General features: G+C 53.9%; 2 protein-coding genes across 20 annotated transcripts in view; one reads left to right on the top strand and one right to left on the bottom strand.

Annotated features, from left to right (window-relative positions):
- The window catches only part of PPFIBP2 (PPFIA binding protein 2), a 133,184-nt gene extending 126,888 nt beyond the window's left edge, over window positions 1-6,296 (top strand). For 8 of the 19 annotated variants that reach the window (XM_080641599.1, XM_080641601.1, XM_080641603.1 and 5 more), the window contains 5 exons: window positions 83-208; window positions 906-1,094; window positions 1,987-2,157; window positions 4,654-4,719; window positions 5,853-6,296. In XM_080641599.1, coding sequence (XP_080497725.1) covers window positions 83-208; window positions 906-1,094; window positions 1,987-2,157; window positions 4,654-4,719; window positions 5,853-5,924 — 624 coding nt within the window. In that variant the 3' untranslated portion in view covers window positions 5,925-6,296. Of the gene's footprint in view, window positions 1-82; window positions 209-905; window positions 1,095-1,986; window positions 2,728-4,653; window positions 4,720-5,594; window positions 5,669-5,852 lie in introns of those variants that run through there. The other 11 variants (XM_080641588.1, XM_080641602.1, XM_080641592.1 and 8 more) reach the window with 3 other exon arrangements.
- Window positions 6,297-9,873: 3,577 nt separating this feature from the next.
- Window positions 9,874-17,053, bottom strand: CYB5R2 (cytochrome b5 reductase 2; the record flags this gene model as incomplete). The annotated part of the gene is made up of 8 exons (XM_080641636.1): window positions 16,958-17,053; window positions 16,672-16,744; window positions 15,531-15,637; window positions 15,176-15,305; window positions 14,503-14,586; window positions 13,709-13,794; window positions 10,638-10,737; window positions 9,874-10,046 (listed from the first exon to the last, which is right to left on the bottom strand). The coding sequence occupies exons 1-8, from the start codon at window positions 17,036-17,038 to the stop codon at window positions 9,874-9,876; spliced, it is 834 nt and encodes a 277-aa protein (XP_080497762.1). The 5' UTR covers window positions 17,039-17,053.
- Window positions 17,054-24,443: the final 7,390 nt, after the last annotated feature.

Below are 24,443 nucleotides of genomic sequence, written 5' to 3' on the forward strand. Positions count from 1 at the left end.
CGGGCTCATTCCCGGGGGCTGCTCCACAGAGCGCCATGGTGGGGTCTGTTAGACCTAATCTCATCATTCTTCTCCTTCACAGGGTAACCTTTCTCCTTCAGAAGTTGTGCAATGGTCCAACCACAGGGTGATGGAGTGGTTGCGATCTGTGGACCTGGCGGAGTATGCACCCAACCTTCGTGGGAGCGGTGTCCATGGAGGTCTCATTGTAAGTGGCTCTTTGGACGAGCCCACCTGCCTCAGTGAAAACTGGGCTATTCAGAAATAGCTTTCTTAAGGGCTAGACATAAGTCCTAGTAAAAATATTTGATAGTTCACCTGAAATCCTTGTACAAGTTGAAATCTCAAAGTATTTTTGATAATTTGTGGTTGAGAATTAATATACCTCATAGAAGCAAGACGGCCCCTGGAAGGACTTCCCTAGTCACAGACCAGAGGGTTCCAGGGAAAGGGGCTGTGTGAGAATCAGCCCTCAGCTCTACCTCCTCCTATAGGAACATGGGGGCCAGAGAGGACAGCTAATCCCCCCTCAAAATGTAGCTTCCTGCTTGCCGTGATACAGTCCTTATCGTCACTCAGATCTGTCAAGTGGCAAAGCCAGCAGGGAAATGAGGAAGGAGTGGCTTGGATGTCAACCAGAGTGGAGTCTGGGAGGTGTGCTTATCCAAGAGGTCACAGTTCTCTGCTCGTCTGTGAAAAGGAGATGATCAGTCAGCAGTTGTGCTAGTGTCTGCTCAAAGCCAGGCTCTGGGCCTGGTAGAGAGGGGCATGGGACACAGGTCAAGTGCGAGCTTCAGCTCTTTGGAGGTGCACCCAGGCCCGCAGTGGGTGGGGGGAGCGCATTTCTTAGTCATCACCTGGAGCCCCTTCATCACCACTGGGTGGCTTGTCTGGTTTCTTCTTAGATCCTGGAGCCACGCTTCACTGGGGACACCCTGGCTATGCTTCTCAATATCCCCCCACAAAAGACGCTCCTCAGACGCCACCTAACTACCAAATTCAATGCTCTGATTGGTCCTGAGGCTGAACAGGAGAAGCGGGAGAAAATGACTTCACCAGCTTACACACCACTGACCACCACAGCCAAGGTCCGGGTGAGTGGCGGACACCTTCTGCAGCGGTCCAGCGGCCCTCCTCCTGCCCTCATGCTGTACGGGTGTGACCCAGCACCCGGGGCCAACCCAGTGCGTACACCTGTACCAGGAGCTCTCTCAGCTCTGGTGTGGTCTCGCTGTTAGCGTGTTAGTTCCCGGCCACTCTTTAGTCCAAATGCAGGTTACTTTACATGGATGTCACGTGCAGGAAGCAGTTATTCTCGGGAGGCTAGGAGCTTGTCCTCTACCTTGACTCACTTTCCCGGGCCTGAGCTCCCTGCAGTCAAACCCAGTTTTGTACCACAGGAGTGTTCCCCTTGGCAGCTGGCACATAGTTATCCAGAAGTTCCGAGGTTAGCCAAGTACCAGCACCACTCACTGGGGCTCTCAGAATGCCACCAAGCCCATCTGACCTGTCTGAGCCACACGGTCCTCAGACCAGGTCCTTCCCAGACCTCCTTCGCCAAGGGAGCAGCAGAAACACTGCTGGGCTCAGCTGGAGAGGAGAAGGAGGGCCACCAGGCCTGTCCCCTGTGGCTCCACAAGGGCAAGTGGAAGGAAGGAGAGCTCCCCTGTGTGGCACCAGCAGCTGTAGTGAGGCAGGGCCTCTAGGCATCCCTGTCCCGGGCAATGCCAGCATCCCTGCTGGGACATCAGGCATGCATCTCAGGAGCCGAGTCTTGCGGGGGCAGCACTCCACATAAGATCATTTACCTGTTGGTCTTTCCCCAGCATAGATATTGCTTACAGGAGCTCTGTTTGGTTAAGAGAGTTTTTCCAGAAGCTGTTTGCCTTGCATCTTCCTCAGAGGCCTGCCGTGTAAGGTATGGTCAGTCATACCTGCACACCAGCTTGACGATCTTCTCATAATCTTGCATTTGCTGTGTTTTAGCCAAGGAAACTGGGATTCTCACATTTTGGAAACATAAGGAAGAAGAAGTTCGACGAATCGACGGACTACATTTGCCCGATGGAGCCCAGTGACAATGTCGGTGACAGGGTCTACAGTGGCTACCGGGGCCTCAGCCCACTCGATGCCCCTGAAGTGGATGGGCTGGACCAGGTGGGACAGATTAGCTGATGCCTCTGTCACCTGTCCTCTCTGTGCACCCTGAGAACTCACAGTAACACCGTGTGTGTCAGCACATAACTGCATCTCACCCACGTGCGTGTGCATGGCTCGCAGAGAACACTCAGCCATTGTGTTCCCCTGGGCGTGTCTCTCGGACCCCGAGGGTGGCCTGGGCATGGAGTCGCACCTTTGCTGAGGGAACAGACTTTGGGAACGGTTGCCAAAGGTGCTCTCACTCAGGGGGAAAGACACTAAATGATGCCTGTACATTTTTAGTACTTCTCGGTGCCCCATCTTCAGCACCCGTGGAAATATACGAACTTGGACACAGGTCCTGAGACCGTGGACCATCGCCAGGGGCTCACTCTCGGCCCCATTCACTGTGCTTCAGTTGAAGGGCAATCTCAAGTGCCTTAGGCCTGTGCCACAGTCTCGGCTGTGACCCAAGGGACAGCAGCAGGGTTTTCTGCCGCCATGACAATGTCCCTGTGCTGTGCCTTACTACAGAGGTGGTCGCTTCCTCCTGGTAATAAAATGATATTTATGTGGAAAGCAAACCGTACAGCACGTCTTTAGTCTTGGTGGGAAAGAGAGCCGAGTAGATGAGTCCTGCCCACTGCACCGCATGAGAGCCAGCGGCACCCAGCCGGGAGACGGGTCCTCACCGTGCACACTATGGATCTGTCAAGTATCATGGGTGAGGGGGAGGAGCAGGGAAGGAGCCCCACATCCTTCAGAGGAGGCCTGTGGCCCTGTGGCCTCAGACTCCACCCGCCTCGAATCTCACACACGTCCTGACTGTAGGTCACATCTCACGTGCAGACCCCACAGTTGGTTTCTGTTTCAGCGGCGTGGGCCACCCAGTGAAGGCGGTGGTGGGGAGATAAGAAAGCAACCTTGCTGGAAGGACTTTCTGCTCTTTCATGTGCTTTGCCAGCTTCTCTGTTATGGGCCCAGCTGGGCCCCTAGCCACTGTGGGGGTTGGTCCGCCTGTGTTGGCAGGGCTGCAAAGACCTGCTTCCTGATTTAGAGGCTGACTAACTGATAATGGGTCTTCCAGACGGGCTTTGTCTGGCCAAGGACTGCGTGAGAGACACGCCTGGGCTCCTGCCCAGGAGATTCTAGCTTGCCCAGGGCAGCTTTTGGCTCTGCTGGGTCCCCCAGGGCCTCATCTGCAGAAGTCTAACAGCCTCATTGTGACCGTCTAGTGTCCCGGGGCCTCATGACCCCATTGAGGACACTCTGATTCTGTCCCAGATGGAGCCAGTGCTCAGATTTGCTTCTTAAACTATTTGTAACCTCAGGCCATGGCCTCTGTCTGTTCTCCCCTCACTTCTGGCCAGTGAGAGAAAGACAAGCTCAACAGCTGGCACGGCTGGTGTTTGATGCCAGTGCCTGGGACCTTGTGTGGCAGGTGCTTCTCGAGGTTGGTCCCTGGGTACCACGGTTGTAGAACCATAGTCAGGGCAGGCTCTGGCTCTTTCTTCCTTTCTTTTCTTTTCTTTTCTTTTCTTTTCTTTTCTTTTTCTTTCTTTCTTTCTTTCTTTCTTTCTTTCTTTCTTTCTTTCTTTCTTTTCTTTTTAATTTCAGAGAGGAAGGGAGAGGGAGAGATAGCAACATCAATGATGAGAATCATTGATCAGCTGCCTCCTACACACCCGCAACTGGGGATCAAGCCCACAACCCGGGCATATGCCCTGACCAGGAATCGAACCATGACCTCCTGGTTCATGGGTTGATGCTCAACCACTGAGCCACACCAGCTAGGCTATCCCTTACTTCTTATCACATCCAGGGGAGGGTATCCCTGCATGTGCCTGTTTTCAAACTGCATGGAATTACTTCACTAATTCTCTGTGTGGGCATAAGCAAGGCCTCCATCCCCATGTGGGCCCCCATTTTCTCACCTATGAAATGAGGGGTCACATATCATGCCCTCAGAGGGTGCTTCCAAATTTACAGTGTCAAATAGGTTTCAGGGAGGAAGAGTGGGCCAGCATTACCTGAAGAGGAGGGACAGGAAGGGGAGGGAAGGGGGGTGCTGGTGTGAAGAAGCTCCATGGGCAGCTCCCTGAGGATGCTCCCTGTGCCTGTACCGGGCATTGGTGTCCGAGGTCCTATGGGTGCCAGAAATCATCAGCGTATTCAGCATCCTGAAGGCCTTCTCTGCTCTGGAAATAGAGCCTTGAGCATATATGAAAGGGCTGTTGCTGGCAGGCCCTGTCTGCGCCCTGCTTGGGTGTACCCTTGGAACTATTGCCGGATAGGGACCCAGGAGAGCATGTGCATGGCAATGTGGGACACTGGAGGCTCCATGTTTCCCCAGGGACAGAGGTGGCATGTGCTCTGACCACCTATGATTCTTGGGGCCAGGCCCACACCTGTCTGCACCCCGAAGAGAGCATGCCCAAACTGGAGGGGATGTGCATGCCATTTCTGTGAGTCACGAGTGGAGTCCATGTGACCAGGCCGCTGCCCATTTTACAGATGGCACCTTCGGAAGGCACTGTGACGCAGATAGGGCTCCTCTCCCAAGACATTCACCGCCTCACGGTAGGACCCTGACCCTCTCCACAGTAGGGCAGGTGCTGGGAGCCCCCGTGAGATTGGTGAGGTGGTGCACAAGGCCTGGGACAGCCCTGTCCCCACTCCAGAGCCTGTGTCATCAGCAGCTCTCAGGCGGGGTGGAGGAGGGGGTGCAGAGAGAACAAAGGAGGGTGCTGGGCGCTGGGGCCAGAGCCTGAGCCAGCCCTTAGGCAGCAGGCGGTGCACATGCCTTCTCCATGGGCCTGCTGCTGGGCCTTGAGCAGTTCAGGGCCCTGGAGAGTGTTATGGACCTCGAGCAAAAACCAGCTAAAGCATGCCAGGCCTCAGGTCCTCTTCCCAGGCTTGGAGCTGGTGAGAAAACCGAGATGCTCAGTAGCTCTGGTCACCTGCCTAGTCAGCCCAATGCCCAGCCTCACCTCTGGCCTGGTGGACATTATTCTACCCTCTTTGCCCATGGGCCCCATATATGTCCCATCATGCCTCTGACATCCTAAATATCAAGTCACATGAGCACGTACTGGCGTGCCCAGCAGGCAGCCTGGTCTCGGGGAGAGGAGCACCCTGGGAGTGAGGCTGGCCTGGTTCATGCCCCTGCTGGGATGTTGGGCAAGTCATTCTCCCTCCGAGCCCTGGTTCAATTTCTGTGAAGCAAGGCTGAAGTTAGTCTCCTTGCAAAGTGCACAGGCAGATTAGAACAGGCAGGAGAAGGCTATTCCCACTTCACCTGTGGTGGCCCCATACATTTTTGGTCCTGTTGGTTGCCACAGAGACAGGTTAAGAAGGCTGTATTCAAGGGCGTGATTGGGGCAGAGGGCATCTCCCTGAATCCAAGTAAGATCATTTTTATTCAATTGTTTTTTCTTGGCTCACACACCTAAAAGACTCCAGCCAGCTCTGCCCTTCTCATCTCTAATAGGTTTCTGGTGGCCTTGAAAATAGCAGTTTTACCTCTAAGGTATGAGCAATTTATCATCTTGATCATGCTGTCTGATCTGACCCAATATGCAGGGTCCCTGGACACCATGAACTTATAGGGTCAGGTGGGACCACCCCCAGTGCCCGCTGCTTCCCATATAGCTGCAGTAGGGTGGCCTTGACCCAAACCCCATCCAACTGCACCTTCGGCTGTGACCTTTCAGACCATGCTGAGCCAGGACCAGATGCTGAATGACTCTCACCTGGCTGCTCCCAACTCTGAGGACTGGAGATGATTTCGTGGTGGAGAGCCGGAGAGGAGCGTGCGGACCCCAGGCTCTGCTACAGTGGGGAGCTGGTACACAGCCACAGCAGAGCCAGGCTGAGGCAGGCCGGGCACCTCGGACATGGGTGCTGGCAGCAGGGCACTGTGGCTTGGACAGATGTCCAGAGGTGGCCCCAGCGCCCCACATTTTCAACAGTGCTGTGCCCTTCACCACAGCTTTTATACCTTTTGTACTGTTATACATGGCTGTGACCACTTTTGTGTGGAGGCAATGAGATGTGGGTGAGACGCAGCTGTTCCTGGTGAGACACGGGAGGCTCTTCTACCAAAGGGGCGGGGCCGAGCGTGCATAAAGGCTCTGCTGGAAAAGTGCTGAAACCACCCTCTGAGTGCACTGTGGTGACTGAGCTGGGCCAGGGGATAACAGGGCCCCTCCCTGGGCGCTGCCAGACAGAGGCACGTGCTCCCACTCACAGGAAGCTGGTCCCATGAGGGATCTGGGTGAGAAGAGGAAAGGAGCGGTGAGACTCCCTCCCAGCCCTGCCTGCCCTCAGCCTACCCTCAACTGCAAAGCAAGCCTGTCTCAGGTTCTCGGTGAAGCTGGGCAAGCAGAGCATGCACACACCCTCACCCCCTCCCCCGACCCCACCCCCCTAGCCTCCAGCCTTTCCCTCACCAGCCTCCAATGCAACTGTCTGATCAAACAGCTCACCCTAGTGGAAGAACCTTGCAACTGTCTGATCAAACAGCTCACCCTAGTGGAAGAACCTTGCAACTGTCTGATCAAACAGCTGGCCCTAGTGGAAGAACCTTGGGAATCTTGTTTCCAAAGCAACTCCATCTTCCAGAGGAGCCTATGAACCTCAGGCGGCTCCCACCTCAGGAGAGAGCCCGTGCCCCTGCCCCACAGTCCCCTCCCAGCCAGTCTCCGCCCTTGGTGACCGGCCCGCTCGCCCCCCTGTGATGGCTCCAGCTCAGGCCCTACCACTCATCTGATTTCCACAGCTGGTCTCCTACTTGGTCCCCTCTAGACTTCCTCTACCCCATCCCCAGTGACCTTTCCACAGCACTGCTTTAAGCCTGTTGGCTTCTGGCTAACTACTCCTCAGTTCCAGGATTAGCACAGATGAGAGTTTAAAAGCCTTCGTCAGCGCCCCAGCCCTTTGGAATCTTCAGCCTTCAGGACCCCGTGCCCATGCCTGCGCTACTGTCTTACTCTCCCCTCACTGTGGGATGTGTTTTCTCCCAGTCCCCGCCACAAGGCCACATCCTGCCTGCTGAGACCTGGAAGACACGGCCTCCTTCAGGAAGCCTTCACTGGTGTTTCGGTTGGAGGCCCCTGTGTCCCTTAAGGTCAAGCACTTCCTGGCTCACCTTGAAGTAACCTGTGGTCTTTCTCCCTTACCATGCCCACCCTCAACACAAACGCACCGCACACCTGCTGTGGGTGGGCTCCGCGCCCATTGTAAGGCCCGATCCTGGTCCTCACAGGGCACAGGAGATCCATACTGCAACCACCCCACCCCACATACACACACACACACACACACACACACACACACACACACACACTCCTTTGTGTGTGCAGGTCAAGTGCCTTTTGTGCCGGACCGAGGAGGGTTACAGGCATAGGCATGAATGCCAAGGTCCTTCCTAAGGGTGCAGATGGTCCCAAGAGGGCACACAAGTCAGTCTCAAACAGGAGAGTGCTAATGTTGCAGGGGTGCCAGTAGCAGTCCCTACAGCCCCAACAGCAAGTTATCATTTCAAATGGATGACAGGACTGGGGGCCAGGACCAAAAATGCTCCAAGGAAGAGGTGATCATTGAGTTCTGAAAGATGAAGCAGGTTCCCCAACCATGCCAAGGGGGCAGGCACGCCAGACAGATGGACCTGAAGCATCTCAGCACATCCTAGGAAGTCGTGTGAAGACAGGTTTCTCAGCCCCGCACTGCTGCACTTGGGGCTGGATAATTTACTGTCGTGGGGGCTGTCCTGTGTGCTCTAGGATGTTTAGCCGCACCCTTGGCCTCCCTCTAGGTGCCAATAGCAACTCTTCTCCCGCTGTGACAGCCAAAACTGTCTCCTAAGCTGGCCAAATAGTCCCTGGGGAGGAGATCCCCTCTAGCTGAGAACTGCTGAGCCAGAGAAGGGGGTCAGAGTGGGAGGCCGGGGGAAAGAGAAATCTGGTGAGCCAGCTAGAACCAGATCAGGAAAGGCCTTATAAGCCAGGCCCTGGAATTTATCCTGGAGACCCAGGTAGCCAGGTGGGGACAAGTAAGAGGTTAAAGCAGGAGATAAGCAAGGTAACATTTGTGTTTAATAAAAATGTCCTAGCATAGGATCTACTCATCATGCAGTGCTCAGCAGAGTATCTTTCTCTGAGGAGGGGATTCCCTGAGGACACGCTGACCACGCAGAGGAATGGGGCTGGCTGCCTCCCAGCAGCCCACCCCACCAGCCCGCTGGGAGGTACCCTGTGTGGGGCCACGCTGTGGGCGCTACAAAGCTGTTCCCTAGAGCGGTATCCCTCTCTCCTGTAGCCCGCCCTCCCTCTCCCCCTCACTTACCCACATATGTGTTGAATAAGAAGTCCAGCAATATCAAGGTTTGGCAATGGTGCTACTATGCCCAAGTTTGTGAGAAGGAGAGGAAGGAGTGACTTGGAATTAAACAGATCCATGTTTGAAGCCCACCTCTGCCACCTACTGGCTGAATGACCTGGGGATAGTAACTTGTCTCTGAGGCTCAGTTTCCTTTTCATCTATAACTTAAAGAACAGTATCTCCACAGACTCTGTGTCTTGTTATGAGAATTATACAAAATCAAGTGCAGAAGGGGTTCCACCCCCTCACAGGTAACAGAGCAGGAGCATGTCCTGGCCATGAGCGTCGGATGGCAAGAGTGGGCACTCGGAGCCTTTGGGGTTAGTGATAGGAAGGATTTAAGGAATAGCTTCTGGAACCTCATTTTGTTTGCAAGTTCGGAAGCTTCTGTCTGTGACCACCCCTACCCACTGCACCAAAACGGCCTGGCATTCAGAGGATGCCAGCAAAAATTCACCCCTTACCTCCATTTGTTGTGCAAAGTGCAGGGAGTCTAGGATTCCTGGAGCCCTCCTACCCTGTGGGTCCACTTACTGCCCTGGCATGTGTGTTCTTAACACCATTCCTCCTTCAAGGGTCTCCCGCAGGGAGAAGGGCACGTGCTCATGGAGGATGCCTGAGCCCTCTCGTAGGTCTGACCTTAAAAACAAAACACTGTGACCCTAGCCAGTTTGGCTCAGTGAATAGAGCATCGGCCTGTGGACCGAAGGGTCCCAGGTTCGATTCCAGTCAAGAGCATGTACCTTGGTTGCAGGATCCTCCCCTGGTCAGGATGCGTGCAGGAGGCAACCAATAAATGTGTTTCTCTCACATCGATATTTCTCTCTCTTTCCCTCTCTCTTCCACTCTCCCTAAAAATCAATGAAAAGATATCGAGTGAGGATTATAAAAACAAAGATGTGGGGGGGGTGGAGATGGGGGAGTCAAAAGAGATTACTGGGAGTTGACATGACCCCACTTGGATTCTTCCGAAATTCTGCCCTGGCACTTTTGCCAGTTCTGCCCTCCCATGGACACACAGCCAGTGCACATGGAGGGCAGGCCAGGGCCTTCTAAGTGCCTAGCGGGTCCCCCACAGAGCCACACTCCATGGGCTATCTGCTTTGTACCGAAGTTTATTTCACTGAGCCAAGGGGAAAGGTCCTAGGATGAAGCCCCTCCGAACCTCCCCAGGCAAGGAGGCTCCCGAGACCACTTTGTCTCCAGCCCCTTAATCCCTCCATAGGCCCACCCCAAAGAGAGGGGCTCCAGTGAGCCCGAGGGTGCCCTGAGGCACTTCTGAACATGGTGACGCTGAACTCACTGTGAGTCAGATGGAAGGGACCAGGGACGTTTGCTAAGAGCAAGGGAGTGTTAGTAGGTGAAGATCATGTCCTTGGTATAGCCCAGTTTCTCCAGGTTCGGGTGAGCGGCTGTCTGGATCAGGGGTGGTGGGCCGCACACCAGGATGAACGTGGACTTGCCGGGAGCAGGGAGGTGCTCCTGGATCATGTCGGAGGTGACGAAGCCCGAGCTGTATGTCCAGCCTGAGGATAAGCAGAGGAGAGCTGGGGAGGCGCCAGGGGGAGACCCTGGCCCCAGGCCTCTTGCTGTCCCTAAAGCCAGGGAGAGGGAGGCCAGGCTGCTCTCCAAGACTCAGAAGTGTGTACTACTGTTCTCTGCAGAAAGCGGAGAAGTACAGGACATGGGGCCCCCAGGCAGGCCTCAGTTTACTCCAGATCCCAGGCTCTGGGGCCTCTACCTGGAGTCTGCCTGCCGTGAGCACGGCCGAGGATGGAGAAGGGGTCAGTGGCCATATTAGAGGCAGTGTATCTCCCTCCATGGGATGTGTGTAGAGTGCAAGGTGGGGGTAGGTGTTCAGGGTAGCCCAGTGCCTCAGTGTCCCTCCTGATACTCAGTGCAGTGTGTGAAGTTCTGCTGTGATATTGGACACCTTCCCTTGACTGCCTTTGCAAGCAGGTCGTTCCAAATCCTCCCTTCTTCAAATTCCCGAATTTTCCGTGGGAGGTAGAGCCCAAGTCCTCAACCCCCAAGCCCAGTCCTAATAAACACACACACCCAGGGACTTGGCCCCGAGGTGGGTCAATGACCCATGGTGGGGAGAATGGGGTTCGTACCAAGAGGAGGCCTGTCCAGGGTGTACCACAGGGTGAACTGCTCCGGGTGAGTTGTGGCAACTTCTTCGAGCTCCCTTCTCATCAGGATGTCGTCCTCTGTCTAGAAAGGAAGCAGCCTGAGCACGGCCCCTCCAGAGACTTCCTGCTTACCCCTCAGATGGAGTACATGGGTTAGCATGTTCATGTTCCTGTCCCGGCTGCCGCAACTCTAGCTGGAGTGCTCCCCACAGACCCTGCTCCTGCACAACAAACCCTCTCTTGTGAGGGCAGGAGCTGGGCAGTTGGGTGACTGCCTCCAGCTGCAAGGCCGTGGCTCCACAGCAGCGGGGTGGCTTCCCTCAGAGGCCCCAGCCCCACCTCCCACAACCACACTGAGCACCAGGCTCAGCAAACCCAGCTGAAACGAGCTTAGTGTGGGCCCAGGATCTTCTGCAGGGAATGGAAGGGGCTAAGGCAGCGATATATAATATAGTGATATGATATGATATATGATACATGATATGGTATATGATATACGATATATGATACTAGAGGCCCAGTGCACGAAATTCGTGCACGGTGGGGGGGGGGGCGCGGGAGGTCCCTCAGCCCAGCCTGCACCCTCTCCATTCTGGGACCCCTCGAGGCAGTCGGACATCCCTCTCACAATCCAGGACTGCTGGCTCCCAATTGCTCGCCTGCCTGCCTTCCTGATTGCCCCTAACCGCTTCTGCCTGTCAGCCTGATCACCCCCTAACCATTCCTCTGCCAGCCTGATTGATGTCTAACTGCTCCCCTGCCAGCCCTATCATCCCCAACTGCTCTCCCCTGCAGGCCTTGTCACCCCAAACTGCCCTCCCCTGCAGGCCTGGTACCCCCAACTGCTCTCCCCTGTAGGCCTGAGTCCCTCCCAACTGCCTTTCCCTGCAGGCCTGGTCGCCCCAACTTCCCTCCTCTGCCGGCTTGGTCACCCCTAACTGCCCTCCCCTGCAGGCTTGATTGCCCACAACTGCCCTCCCTTGCAGGCCTGGTCCCTCCCAACTGCCCTCCCCTGCTGGCCATCTTGTGGCGGCCATCTTGTGTCCACATGGGGGCAGTATCTTTGACCACATGGGGCAGCCAATCTTGTGTGTTGGAGTGATGGACAATCGGCATATTACTCTTTTATTAGATAGGATAGAGGCCTGGTGCACGGGTGGGGGCCAGCTGGTTTGCCCTGAAGGGTGTCCCAGATCAGGGTGGGGGTTCCCTTGGGGCATGGGGTTGCCTGGGCGAGGGGCCTGTGGTGGTTTGCAGGCCAGCCACGCCCCCTGGCGACCCAAGCGGAGGCCCTGGTATCTGGGTTTTATTTATCTTCTACAATTGAAACTTTGTAGCCTGGAGTGGAGCCAAGCCTTCTGCTTGCTCCCTGGCGGCAGCCATTTCTGTTGGGGTTTATGTATCTTCTATAATTGAAACTTTGTAGCCTTAAGCGGAGGCCTGGGCCAGCCAGGGTGTGCAGAAAGCTTGGCTTCCTCCATCACTGGGGGCAACCCCAGCCTCCTGCTCTTTCTAGCTCCGTGGCTGCCGCCATCTCTGTTTGGGTTTATGTATCTTCTATCATTGAAACTTTGTAGCCTTGAGTGGAGGCCTAGGCTGGCAAGGGCAGGCGGAAAGCTTGGCTTCCTCCATTGCCAGGGAAACCCAAGCCTCCCTCCTGCTCTCTGTGGCCGTAGCCATCTTGGTTGGGTTTATTTGCATATTCACTCCTGATTGGCTGGTGGGCGTGGATTGTGGGCGTGGCTTGTGGGTGTAGCAGAGTGAGGGTTAATTTGCATATTACTCTTTTATTAGATAGGATGATATAATATAATCTATATTTATATATATAAAAGCCTAAGTGACTGTTATGACCGGTTGACCAACGACCAGTCGATCATTCGCTATGACGCTCACTGACCACCAGGGGGGCAGACGATCAATGCAGGAGCTGCCCCCTGGTGGTCAGTGCACTCCCATAGCCAACCTCCCATGGCAGGCCAACCTCCCACGGTCCCTCCCCAAGCCGGCTGGCCCGGATTGGCCCCTATCGCCAGCCAGGCCAAGGGACCCCACTCATGCACGGATTTGTGCACGGGTGGGGTCCCTCGGCCTGGCCTGCGCCCTCTCACAATCCGAGACCCCTCGGGGGATGTCGGATAGCTGGTTTCAGCCCAATCCCCACAGGCCCAATCCATACTGGAGGGAGCATGATCCTGTGCGTTGAGTGTCTGTCCCCTGATGGTCAGTGCGCGTCATAGCAACCGGCTGTTCGGTCGCTTAAGCTCATATATATATATACACATACACACACACACACACAGCACTGGAGAGCTAAAGAGAAAAACAAAGGCTGGAGCCTCATGTGGGGAAAAGCAAGCCAAAGCCTAAAGAAACTTGTCACAGGCTCGGAGATGTTGCACAGAGACCTGGAATCTTAAAAGTCGTTATCATTCTGGTCCTCATAATTCCACCTCTGGGATTCTGTTTAAGAAAATAATCCAAAAGTGACCAAGTTGAGGTACAATTATTCATCACCATTATTTATAACTGAAAACAATCTGAATGTAGAAGATTTAGTAAATAATGGTGCAACTTGATATAGACCATAATGAAAATATTTATAAAGAGCTTTCATGAGAAGAAGATATCTGTATGGTAATGTTGACTAAAAAAATAAAACTATATATATGTAACTGTAAATACATATATAGCATGTAGAGGAAAAAAAGACAACAATAAGTCAAATATGTATACGCTTCTGTATATTCCAAAATTTGCATGGAGCGCTGCTATGATTTGATACTCAGATTAACGTAGAACTAAGTACTAAGAAAGGAAGGAAAGCATAGTGCTTAGGTTGGTTGAGGAGACAAGAGTTTAAAAAAAGCAACAAATGGGAAAACAGGCCAGGATTTAGCTTCTCCACCGCCAGCAGCCCACTGGTCCGCCCACAGCCACAGGCACCAAGTGGCCTGGGCTCAGTGCGGGGAGGGGAGAATGCAGAGCCCTATTCAGCAAACATTCCATCCATCCTACCCCTGCGAGCCCAGGGCAGACTCAGCAAAACTGACCTGGTTGGCAAAGATGAGGGATATCCTGGTCTTGTCACGGGGGTTCTTGGTGATGTGGCGAATGAGCTGCAGCATGGGCGTGATCCCTGGAACACAGTTTGCGGGCAGGCCAGCTTGCCCTCGCGGCTGCCCACAGTCCCTGGTCTGTAGCAGCTGGACCCCAGGTCTACTTTTCTCACTTCGGTCCCCAAAACTCACAGTGGGGAACTGCCCTTCATTTTGGTTTTCCCTTTCTCACTTTCGTATGGCCGGATGGAAGGAGTGTTGGATTTGGTTTGGGAACTGGGTTCCATGCCCAGTTCTCCTGCTATCTGACCAGGGTGATTCAAGTACCTGTCTGAGCAATTCAGGGTCCTCGTTTGTGAAACAGAATTCATGATGAGTACATGTAATAGTTGTAAAAGTGCCTATTATGGTGCCTGGCACGTTGTAGTTCTCCTTGCATGTTTGTTCTCTTCTTTCAGAAATTCATTTCAAAAGATGGGGGTGAGGCTTGAACTGGAGCTAGGAGTTCTTGGGGGACCATGTGTGGGCCTGCCCGGCCTGGTCCTCAGCCTCTTCCCTGTTCCCAGCCTGACTTTAGAGGCTCCACCGGGCTCCTGGGCCTCCCCCACCGTGTTGGTGAAGGGGAGCAGGGTGCACAGGGTCAGGGCCAAGGCCTATCACTGACCCGCATTCCCGTCTGAAACAGCCAGGGAAGGAATCACTCACATCTCCCCTTCTAGGATCCAAGGACTCCAAGGTCAGAAACGGCTCAGGGCTCACCTAGGATGAAGCCCTCAGAAGCCTCTTACCTGTGCCCCCAGCGATCATTCCCAGGTGATTGGCTCGTTTTTCTTCAGGCTTACTCGTTTTGTATGCTTTGACTGAAAACCTCCCTGGAAACACAGAGGATGTTGCTCATTTCTGGAGTCCTTGCCTGAGAGCCTGCAAAACAGCACTGCCTTTCCTTGGGACTTCCCGGGGGCACATCCATCTGAGGATGTGGCTGCACCCTTTTAAGCCAGAGGGGAAGCCAGGGCGACCTCCAGGGCCAGCCCGGTGCACCCGTGCACAGAGTGGGAATAGAGTCTGGGCCCTGCGGGGAATCCCTGGATCTTTCTTCTGAGGAAGGAGGGAAGTTCCACTAGATAATGGACAGGGAGCCTCACACAGCGCTCCCACCCACAGCAGCAAGCGAGTGAGTGCTGAATATGTGAGTAAATGAATGAGTGTGGACTCCATCCACCCGTTTTTCAACAGTAGTAGGTTACTTTTTATGCATCAGGTGTTGTGCTGGAGATACAGTGATGAAGAAACACCCAACCACTCCCCTGGCTGGATGGCGCCTACAGTCTTGTGAAATGGTATGTGAATGAAGGTGCGACAAATCCATGTGACTCAAATCTGAGGAGTTTTCTAGAACAATGCAACTACCACAGGAATCTTCTTCCTCCCCATGGGAGGCCCAGGGTGAACCCCCAGTACCTGGCCCATGATAAAACAGGCGCCCAGTTGGCCCTCGAAAAAGAATGGTGTCCCCAATTTTCATGTTGTCCAAGTATTGAGACATCTTCCCTCCCTCTGGATAATTCGGGTGCACATTTTTGAAGTAGATCTGAAAAATAAGGCAGCCTGGTTTTCACAGCCTCAGACCCGAGGCCACCACCGCACACAACTTACGCATTTGCTGTTGGAAACCATGCAGAAAATGCCCTGCACTCACGATTGCTCTAAGCAACCCGGAGATTTTACCAGGTCAACGGCTTCACTGTTAAATGACACTGTCCACCCTAATAGGCTTGTGAGGGTGAGGCACCTGGACATGGGGGGCATTGTTTACCTTTATAATGAAGTCCACAAAGCCTTGGTCATCATCACTGGACACAGGTGTGTATGCCCGGATCACCAGGACACCATCAATGTTGGCCAAGAGATGGACATAGTTACCTACAAAAAGGCATCAAACGGCAAGTCGGTGTGGCCAGCCTAAATAGGACTCAGAACTCCCCTAAAGAACTGAGCCTCAGGAAGGTGGGTGGATAGTGGGGCAGGGTGCACCGGAGGAGGGCCAAGCAGGGAAGGAGCCCCAATGCAGATGTGAGAATCCTAGGCCTGTCCTTGTCACCCCGTGTGCCACCCTGAGCAAGTCACTTCATCTCTCTGAGCATCTCTATGATTGGGGACCGTATCCCTGCCCTCCTCCCTCATAGTGTAGTTGTCGGCTTCACTCACAGGAAACCTGTTGCTAGTGTGGGCTCACTGTGTCAAATGAGCAGGGAGAGCTCATTGTTGGAGGCTGAGTATTAAAAATTACAGAAAGGGGTGTGTCCCTTTTAAAGCAAGACATATTGCCATCACAGAGTCATTTCTTCCTAGACTGGGGTCAGCAAATGAATCACAGCCCCCTCAGCTGTAACCTGTTGCCTGGCACAGAGAACGCCTGGGCTCACAGGTATGCAAAGCCCCAGGATTTGGACACCCACAGACCAGAAGTTCTAGAAAGAGCACTGTGTCTTCCTGGGCAATGGCTCTGCTGAGCGGCAGCAGTGAAGTTTTGAACCACGTAATCCTGTCCCTCCAGGGTGGAACTGAAGGGACCAGCTGTGGCCAGAGACCTACAGATTGCAACTACACCCCAGGCCACATGATGGGCTGGGCTGGTCAGATTTCTGCTGGATCTAACAAGGAGACTTCAGCAATTAGTGGTGAAGGCAGAAGTGGCAATAGAGATGCTCAGAGACAGAAGCCAGAGGAAGCTCTGTGCCAGGGTGTCTGAGGGAGTAGAAACTGTACACAGGAAAGGGAGTGGATATGTAGACAGAGGTAGAGACCTGGAGAGAGACAGAGAGAAGGAGGACAAGAAGGGGGAGGACGAGGAGGAGGGAAAGGAGGGAAGGGGCGCTGGAGGGGCCAGTCCTCCTGGTACCTTCAGGAACATAAACCAAAATCTTTGAGGAGGCCTGAAACCAAACACCACTCACCTACAGGAAGCCCCAAAACATGTTCTGTTGAGGGCAGTGCAAAGCGGAACCTCCTGGTGTTGTGGGTGATTTGCTGATAAAACCGAAAACAAAGGCAGGCTCTGTCAGCTTTCTAGAAGCTGCGCTGGGGAGCCCAGATGCCTGGGATAGAAGTCCCAGTTGGTGCTTTCCCAGGTGCACACACACACACAATGGCAGTGGGGAGGCCCTGCCTTCCCAGCTCAGCACCTTCCCCACCCCTCTGCCCTCCTCTCTTTTACCTGCTGATGGTGGGCTGACCCATTACCTCTTTCTCAATCAGGGGCAGCGGATACTTGGTTTCAGGGTTCTGTAAGGTGATGGTAAGTTGTCTCCTCCTTGAGTTCATGTTCTTCAGGGCCAACAGAAGCACCGTGAGCCCAATGACGGCGACGGCAAGGAGCAGGGACGGGTCCTAGCCAGACACAATGCGAGCAGGGCACCTCAGGTCCTGCCCGCCCCTGGCAGGACAGTTCTCAGGCACACAGGAGCCTTCTCCACACCCAAGGCATAAATGCTGGGGTGTGCCTGAAAGAAACTGGGCAGAGGGAAAGGCACTAAAAGAGAAAGCAGGCTGAGTCTAGGGGGAACCCAGTGGGGATAGGGTCAGTTGCAGGTCAGGCAAGGTGGCATGTTTCAGGCTGCCTGGACCACGCCAAGCAGATGGCCTGGGAGTGCTAATGTTGCCAGGCCCTTCCTGCCCATCTTCCTCCATCCTTGCTACACCAAGGGTGCCATCCCTGGGAGTCCCCTCCTGGAGGTGGAGTGGTTGATGGCATTACTTCTAACATACAATTTGGAATGAAGGCCACAACCCCCAAAGACAGAACTAGAGAGGGAGACTGGGTGTGGCATCCTCCAGAGGTGTTCTTGGCTGAGAGCTAGGCAGGGGAGGTCTCGCCTCCCCCACTGCTCCCAGCATCCAGTTTAGGAGCTGGGGTGCTCTGTGATCTTAGCTTTTCGGGACATGCCAACACCTCAAAGGCAGGAGGAGGAGACAGCACTCCCCTGTCATCCTCCGCCCTGCCTCCAACTCCCCCCCCCCCCCCCACCGCCCGGCCCGCCTGCTCCTTTGCAGACCCTGGTGATCCCCGCTAGATTCAGGAAAGGTCCACGGGACCACTTCTCACTAGATTCAGGAAAGGTCCGCGGGACCACTTCTCACGCTCGGCGCCCCGATGCCCCGCCCCGCACGCACCACGCCCTCGCCGGCTCCGCCGGGTCCAGCGCGGCGTGCCTCCCCCCACCCCCTTCCCCTCCTTCCCGCCCCTCAGTCCCGCCCGCGGCTGACGTCCGCCTCCCGACCTCTCCCCGTCCCCCGCAAGACCCCGGGACGCCGTCGGGCTTTCCCGGGCCCCCGCCCGCCTCCGGTCTGCGGCCTCTCCCGCCGGCCGCCCTGCCCTGGGAGCCCACCCGGAATGAGTCGCCGAACATGATGAAGTGGGGCTGGTGCGCGGTCCCCACCCCGCGGGCCCGCTGACTGGGGGCCGCCGACCTGCAGCTCCGCCGGACCGACGGCCGAGCCTCGCGGACAGGTAGGGACACCGGCGGAAGGGGAGGGGAGGGGCGGGCCGGGCAACGCGTGCCCTGACCGGCGGCGGCTCGCGGCGGGCGCCCTTCCAGGTGACCCCCCACCCCTGCCCCCAGCCCGAGGCGCGGCGTTGGAAGGTTCTTTCTCGCGTGACTCCGGCTCTGCACCTGCCCTGCGCCGGGGCCATGCGGCATCCAGGGGCTTCCTCTGCTGGGGGTTTCCTCGTTCCTGGTGAAACATCTCTTACGTGTAACGTGGCCCCCTCTCCAACCTGGTCGTCTCCCTGCACGCTCTGAGCTGCCCTGGTGGAGAGCTCCCTGTCCTCTGCTGGTTTAAAGCGTGGCAAGGCTGGAGAGAGGTTGGACGTCTGGGTGGGAGGGAAGGGATGCTGGTAAAGGAACTGGGAGTTTAGGCCAATTCTAAGAGCATCTATCTATCATCCTACTCCGAGCCTGGTCCAGGGCGAGGTGTTTGTAAGGGTGAGGTAGGGGTGTGATCCAGTTAAAAAAAGACATTATTCAAGGTGCTCATTCATTCATTTATTATTGGGAGAGAGAGATGACAGGTACCCAGTAATAAATGGGAAGCAGAATGGCAGGCATGTCGGTTATGGGGGTTTCTTCACAGTGTATTTGAGAATCTTGCTCACTCTCCTCCCGCATCAGTTCACCTATCCCAGTGGCAAAGATAAATTCCTGCCTCCTGAACATGAATGAGACAGAAGCCAAGCAATAGATCCCCATCACATTAACCTACCCCTACCCCCAAACACACACCACAGGCCCATTGGTAATGGACAACTCCCCTAACACCTGCAGGTGCGAGGATATTATTGTCAGATATCTTAATTTTTTTTTGCAATATAATCAGTGTAAAGTGATGGCCTGTGAACCTAATATCATTGCCTATGGAGGTTGAATATCTTTCATGTGCTTATTTCCCACAGCATTTCTTTTTCTGAGGAAAAAAAATCTGTGTTCATGCTTTGTGCCCATTTTTCTGCTGAGTTGTACCATATTTTCTTACTGTTTTTTTATATTTTAAAGACTACTTCTTTGTTAGTTATATGATTTACAAATGTTTTCTCCCAGTTTGCAATTTATTTTACCTTTCTTCTTTTCTCTCTCTTCTCTCACTCCCTGGATGTATTTTGATGAATAGAAGTTGGTAATTGCAATGTAATCAAATGTTTTAATTTTCAGTCTTTATGGTCAGTGCTTTTTGTGACTTGCCTATTTATACCCAAGATTCTAAAGAGATTTTATATTTTCTCTGATAAAATTTAAAGTTTTTCCTTCCACATTTAAGTCTCTCAACCACCTGAAACTGATTTCTGTGTATGGTTTGAAGCAAGGATCCAATTTCATTTTTGCCATGTGGATAACGTGTTGTCTTGGTAACATTTATTGAATTGCTTGTACCTGGCCACTAACCTGCAATGCCATTGCTGTCATATATCATTTTTTATATATGTATGGGTCTAGTTCTATCTTTTCTGTTCTCTTACATTGAGCTAGATGCCCCACCCCTGTTCTAATTAAAATAGTTTATAACAAGTATTTATATCATCCACTCTTATATATTCACTAGTGGCCTGGTGCACGAAATCCATGCACATTCAAAGGGAATTAATTAGAGGAAATATTTTAATATTGCTATTTGCCCTGTCTCTATAATAGAAGTGTCAGAGATGAAAGAAAATTAGTAAAGTGTATATGAAAACCTTACTCCTGTCAGAGTCTGGGGCACACCACAGGACCCAGAGTCAAGTCCCCGCCCACCCACATGCACCTCAAAATCACGTGAGACCCAGACCTGGCTGGCCCCCCTCCCCATTGGGCTAGATCCAGACCCGGCCAGTCCCACCCTTGTCAAGCCCTGCCAGGCAGGGGGCGTAGCCTCAGGTCCCCTGGCCCGGCGCCAGGATGGGGGGCATGGACTGAGGTCCCCCAGCCCAGGCCAGGGCTGAGGGCGAGCCTTGAGATCCCCCATCAAGCCCCACCAGGTGGGGGACACGGTCTGAGATCCCCTGTCAAGCCCCGCTGAGTGGGGGGCACGGCCTGAGGTCCCCCATCAAGCTCTGCCAGGCAGGGGGGTGCAGCCTCAGGTCCCCTGGCCCAGTGCTGGGCAGGGGGCACAGCCTGAGGTTCCCCGTCAAGCCCCACCGGGCAAGGGGTGCAGTCTGAGGTCCCCTGGCCTGGTGCCGGGGTGGGGGGCTCGGCCTAAAGTCCCCTGTCAAGCCCCACCAGGTGGGGGGCGTGGCCTGAGGTTCCCACGGCCTGGCGCTGGGGCACGGGGAGCAGCCTGAGGTCCCCTAGCCCAGCACCAGGATGGGAAGCGCACCTTGAGGTCCCCCGTCAAGCCCTGCTGGGTGGAGGATAAGGCCTGAGGTCCCCTGTCAAGCCCCGCTGGGTGGGGGATAAGGCCTGAGGTCCCACGTCAAGCCCTGCCAGGCAGGGGGGCGCAGCCTCAGGTCCCCTGGCCCAGTGCTGGGCGGGGGGCACAGCCTGAGGTTCCCCGTCAAGCCCCACCGGGCAAGGGGTGCAGTCTGAGGTCCCCTAGCCCAGCACCAGGATGGGAAGCGCACCTTGAGGTCCCCCGTCAAGCCCTGCTGGGTGGGGAGTGTGGCCTGAGGTCCCCTGTCAAGCCCTGCTGGGTGGGGGATAAGGCCTGAGGTCCCACGTCAAGCCCTGCCAGGCAGGGGGGCGCAGCCTCAGGTCCTCCAACCCAGCACTAGGGGTGCACCTTGAGGTCCCCTGTCAAGCCCCGCTGGGTGGGGGGCACAGCCTGAGATCCCCTGTCAAGCCCAACCAGGTAGGGTGCTGCAGCCTCAGGTCCCCTGGCCCGGTGCTGGGGCAGGGGGTGCGGTCTGAGGTCCCCTGGCCTGGTGCCGGGGTGGGGGACTTGGCCTGAAGTCCCCTGTCAAGCCCCACCTGGTGGGGGGCACGGCCTGAGGTCCCCTAGCCCAGCACCAGGATGGGAAGCGCACCTTGAGGTCCCACGTCAAGCCCTGCTGGGAGGGGGGCATGGCCTCAGGTCCTCTGGCCTGGCACTGGGGCAGGGGTGCAGCCTGAGGTCCCCCAGCCTGACTCCAGGGCGGGGGGGGGGGGTGCGCGGCCTGAGGTCCCCTGTCAATCCCTGCTGGGTGGGAGACGTGGCCTCAGGTCCCCTGTCAAGCCCCACTGGGCATGGGGGTGGGGGGAGGGTGTAGCCTCAGGTCCCTGCTGATTGCTGGTTAAGGCTCCTGATGGGAACTTGGCCTCAGCTGTGGGTGCAGCCATCTTTGTGATGGAGTGATGGTCAATTAGCATATTCCCTCTTTATTAGATAGGATTGGTTCTCAGTTCAAATATCACTTCCTCAGAGATCCCTGCTCCTGTCTCCCAATTTAAGTAGATGTATACATTACATTCTAGTCATAGCTTTTACTTCAGTTTATAATTATACATCTTGAATATTCAATCGATAAAGAACTGATTCTCAGATTTGCTTGGAAATTCTACTATAGGGTAGAAACCTGGCTTCCCCAGGGTTTAGTACAGTGACTGTCCTGAATGAATAAATTCATCTCTGCCCTGCAGCATTTAGCACACTGCCCGGCACGCGGTAGATGCTCCATAAATACTAAAGACAAAATAGTCCTTTCCATCAGAACTCTATGCTGCTTCCTTGATTAATTTGGCTCCGTAAGACTTACCACCATATCTTATACATATCTTACCTATTTGTTTACTGCCTTTCTCCACTATAATGGGAGCTCCAAGAGGCCAAGACTTACTTTGTCTGTTTCAACTCCTGCTGTATCCCAGGTAGAATAGTGTCTGGCAATTGGTAGATGCTCAATAAGTATTTATTACATGAATGAAAGAACGAACGTCATTTTTTTTGATCAATCAAAAGTATTTTTGCATTTGGAATTAAAAGTCACCTCTCCTTTTCCTGTGGCTTTCTTAGTAGTTTGCCTCTTCCCTCCATTCTCCCTTCTCATTTTTCCTGCACAGTCCTCCATGTTACCAGAGAGGTAGATGGCACATCCTCCTTTATCAATCTTACAGCAGGATAAAAGGCTTATCTGGACTTATCTGGACTCCCAGTAATTCTGACAGGGCAGAGAGTCCCTCCTTCCTCAGCACTCCTACACACACTTTTTATATGAGTCCCTCACTTGCTCTCCTACTGCCTGGATTTTAGCTTATCTTCTACTAATCCCCTGCAATTTACCATGAGTACCTCTCACTCTCTCAATGCTCAGCTTGGTAATAGAGCCTGGCAAAGAACAGGCCTTCCGCAAGTGCTTGCTGAAAAAAAGAAAGAAGAAACATCTGTTGTCCCTGTTAAAGCATATAGAGATTCTGCCCCACAAGACAGCGTCTCCTGTGCAGTACCACGTCTCCCTCACTGCTGAACTCCCCTGGGGGAACCGACACCCTGACCAAGTTGATGCTTAATGAGCATGTGTTCTCTAAACAATTTCCAGGCTGTTGTGGACTTTCTCTTAGATTTTGACCTTGAAAAGTATTTATTTCCATTTTACCCCTTCAACAAATGATCACCACTTAGGTGCTAGCTGTTTAGCCTAAATTGTGGTATACAGAATGGCTCCCGAAGAATACCCACATTCTAATCCAGCCGTGGGCAAACTACGGCCCACGGGCCGAATCCGGCCCGTTCGGCTGTTCTATCCGGCCCACGGAGCCGAAAGAGCGGAGGGTTCTCTTGCTCTCCCCTCCGCTCCTTTACTTTGAATTTATATTAGTTCACACAAACACTCCATCCATGCTTTTGTTCCGGCCCTCCGGTCCAGTTTAAGAACCCATTGTGGCCCTCGAGTCAAAAAGTTTGCCCACCCCTGCCAGAAACCTGTGAATGCTACCTTGTGTGGCAACAGGGACTTTGTAGCTGGGATTAAGTTAAAGTGTTTGAGATGGGAATACTATCTTGGATTGTCTGGTGGGTCCAACATCACAATATCCCTTATAAGAGGGATGCAGGAGGAGACAGAGAAGAAGGCGATGTGATGACAGAAGCAGTAACTGGAGCGATGAACTTTGAAGATGAAGGAAGGGGCTGCAAGCCAAGGAATGCCAGCGGCCACCAGAAGCTGAAAGAGGCAAGGAAAAAGATTTCCCCTCAGAGCCTTTGGAAGGAGCCAGCCCCTTGTTAGCCCAGTGAAACTGATTTTATACTTCTGGCTTCCAGAACTGGAACAGAATACATTTTTAAAGCCAGTACATGTGGGCTAATTTGTTACAGCAGCAATGGGAAACTAATACATTAAGTGAATGACTGTTTTTGTCTCTTAGGGCATGTTTGTTTTTACTTGGGTTTTTTTAAAAAAAACGTATTTCCTGTGATTGGGACCAGAGGAGCCAGGAGGAGTCCCTGCCCTCTGGTTCTCCTGCTCTTGTTGCTGTAATAATGGGTCTCTTTTCTCACTTGAACAGCCTCCCTCAGCAGCCTCCTGCTGCCTGGACATGTTTTCTTGTTATCTCTGCCAGGCCACACACGTGGCCACCCACTCCACCCCTTCCTCTTCATCCTAGCTCTGGCCTGTCCTTTGTGCATTGTGCAAAAATGTCATCCTGAGAAAAGGATGACAGCAGATAAATCTAGTTGACTTGAGTGAGCTTTTGAGACAACACTGATGGAGCACCTTACCCACTCCAAGCACCCAACACCGTGACCAGTGCGGACTATTTCTTGAATCAGAGTTCTCTTGGTTTTTCTCTTCAAGGATTTTAAATTAAAGTATGTCAATGCCACCTGGTCAGGATCCCAACCCTCCCCCCCCCCATCGCCCGCCCCCCACCCCCAGCACTGCAGATGGTCATAAAGCAAAGGTAACACTTTGCTTTCTGGAATGTCTTCAACCTCAACTTGGATAGCAGAAACAAGGCATGGAAAACCTTGTCCGCTCCTGGCAATGGGAGGCTTACCTGGGCCTGATGGAGTAAGACTGTATAAATGCAAGAGGCTTGAGACACTGGGAATGACCAGAATTTGCCAGAAATTGTGTTTGAGAAAAGTCAGAAGAACAGTTTGTAGAGTTCTATTCCCCCCATCACTCCCACACCCATACCCCAGGGATCCTTCCTGAGCAGCTATGTCTGCAGAGCTATGCTCACTGGTGTAGCTCCCTATCAGTATTTACTAGCAGTTGCTTCCACTCTTCCCAGACAGCATCTGTTACGGCAGGGGCTGGGGTAGAGCCTCCAGAACGTTG

This window comes from Plecotus auritus, assembly GCF_963455305.1.
Source record: "Plecotus auritus genome assembly, chromosome: 9".
NCBI classification, from domain to species: Eukaryota; Metazoa; Chordata; class Mammalia; order Chiroptera; family Vespertilionidae; genus Plecotus; species Plecotus auritus.